Here is a 2500-nt window from a genome sequence, read left to right on the forward strand (position 1 = left end):
TAATGTACTTAATGAAGTGTAGTATAATGTAATATATTTTGACATACTTGCGGCTGTACATAGTCATGGTGGAGCAATACTCAAGGTCACACACCAATACCCTGCACCTAAATACTTGTAAAGCAATGTAGTGTAATGTAGTGTAATGCAGTGTAACATATCGTACTTGCGGCTGTACATGGGTGCCATGGTGGAGCAGTCGTCCAGGTCGCACAGGCAGTGCCAGCCCATGGTGGGCACCAGTCCCATCACTATGGCGACCGCCCAGATGCCCAGGATGAGCAGCACCACCCGCTTGTTGGTCATGGTGCTGTGGAGCTGCATGGTGAATATCGTCTGGTGGCGCTCCACCGCAATGGCCAACAGGTTGATGACAGATGCCGTGAGGCTGGTATCGATTAGACCCTGGAGAGAAGAGGAAGAGGAGGAGGAGGAGAGGAAAAGAAGATGAGAAAGGAGAGGTTAGGCTTGACCATGGTGGAGCTGCATGGTGAATATCGTCTGGTGGCGCTCCATCGCAATGGCTAAGAGGTTGATGACAGATGCCGTGAGGCTGGTATCGATTAGACCCTGGAGAGAAGAGGAGGAGGAGGAGGAAGAAGAGAGATGAGAGGTTAGGCTTGACCATGGTGGATCTGCATGGTGAATATCGTCTGGTGGCGCTCTATAGCAATGGCCAACAGGTTGATGACAGATGCCATGAGACTGGTATCGATTAGATGCTTGGAGAGGAAGAAGATGAGGAAGAGGAGGGAGGTCAAGAGAGGAAGAAGAGAGAGGAGTGGGTAGCATATTGGTCATGGTGGTGTGGAGCTGCATGGTGAATATCGTCTGGTCTGGTGAATATGGTCTGTAACTAAGAGCACGGCATGCTACAATGCTACACGGATACATTGACTTTCACTAGCTTAGCGACATATTCCCTCTTTTAACTTGTCTTAAAGCAAGACAACGCTTAACATGAAAAATAAGACACTTTACCACCTTTATAAACCCCAGCCAACGATTTTAACTGTATTAAGCCCCAAAATAGTGGCATACCCCTTTAAGTATTAATTTATTAATTTATTAATAAGTTGATCTAAGGCTTCGTGAGAAAGTAGATTCACCACTGCGCTTGGTACGTTGCTATGGGCACCACTTCCTAATCTAGTGAGACGCGCCTCTATCGGAGGCATAGCCTGGACGCGCGCAGAATGTTGGGGTGACTTGACAACCAAATGCGATAGAATTGACGACTGGGTTTTTGACTTGACAACGAGATGCAATGGAATAAGTAACGGGGTCTTGACTAGACAACCAGATGCGATAGAACTAACGACGCAGTCTTGACTAGACAACCAGATGCGATAGAACTAGTAACGGCACTTCGCCAGAAAGTTAGAAAAGAAGCAACTTGGACGCCCGCATGACATCATAGGTGTCCTGCTACTGGGGAATAAAGGACACCTGCTCAGCCAATCAGAAGACGTTCCGTCTGCTCACTGGGTGATAAAGTTCAATGAGAGCAGCTACTTGCATGGAATATTCTGGTTTCAAAAGGAACGCTGTATTCTATACCCATACTGTACACCAGTGTTTCCCAACCAGGGGTACGTGTACCACTAGGGGTACGCGAGCACACTGCAGGGGGTACTTGGAAAAATTTAATTTTAACAAATGCATGGAGCATAGTCACACTGCAATAGAAAAAGGGATGTAAAACATGAGTTAGGGGGTACTCATGGCACAATGAAAAGGCTTAGGGGGTACACGAGACAAAAAAGGTTGGGAAACACTGCTGTGCACGAGTTCCAGAATATTCCCTGTACATTTGTGGAACAGCATTCTGTCTGCAACCAAGATATTCCCAGAACTGCCACATTCAGAATGAGTTCGGCAAGAGTTTACATTTGCAAACTGACAAACCATTCCGTTTGAAATCAGAATATTCCTCACATGTAACTAAGAGCACAAGGCCCAGAGAAGAGCAAGGCAGCAGCAGAGGAGAAATCTGCACAGGGGGAAGAATAGCAGAGGGAAGGGAAGGCAGAGGAGAGGAGAGGAGAGGAGAGGAGAGGAGAGGAGAGGAGAGGAGAGGAGAGGAGAGGAGAGGAGAGGAGAGGAGAGGAGAGGAGAGAGTATAGGGGTACGGAGAGGAGAGGAGAGGAGAGGAGAGGAGAGGAGAGGAGAGGAGAGGAGAGGAGAGGAGAGGGCAAAGGAGAGGAGAGGGCAAAGGAGAGGAGAGGAGAGGAGAGGAGAGGAGAGGGCAAAGGAGAGGAGAGGAGAGAGTATAGGGGTACGGAGAGGAGGGGAAAGGAGGAAAAGGAAGGTGAAAGGAAGAGAGGAGGGAGAGGAGAGGAGAGGAGCGAGTAGAGGGGAAAGGAGAGGAAAGGGGAAAGGAGGAAAAGGAAGGTGAAGGGAGGAGGAGGAGTGAGGAGTGGAGGAGAGGGGAGGGGAAAAACAACATGTTGAGAATGAGACAGCTCAACAGGGAAGATATGGCGTAGCCTAATGGGCC

General features: G+C 48.7%; 1 protein-coding gene across 1 annotated transcript in view; it reads right to left on the reverse strand.

Moving 5' to 3' along the window:
- lpar2b (lysophosphatidic acid receptor 2b) overlaps positions 1 to 2500 on the reverse strand; it is a 45591-nt gene that overhangs the window by 7603 nt on the left and 35488 nt on the right. The window contains exon 4 of the mRNA XM_063203850.1: positions 167 to 405. Coding sequence (XP_063059920.1) covers positions 167 to 405 — 239 coding nt within the window. The remainder of the gene's footprint in view (positions 1 to 166; positions 406 to 2500) is intronic.

This window comes from Engraulis encrasicolus, chromosome 1, assembly GCF_034702125.1.
Source record: "Engraulis encrasicolus isolate BLACKSEA-1 chromosome 1, IST_EnEncr_1.0, whole genome shotgun sequence".
NCBI classification, from domain to species: Eukaryota; Metazoa; Chordata; class Actinopteri; order Clupeiformes; family Engraulidae; genus Engraulis; species Engraulis encrasicolus.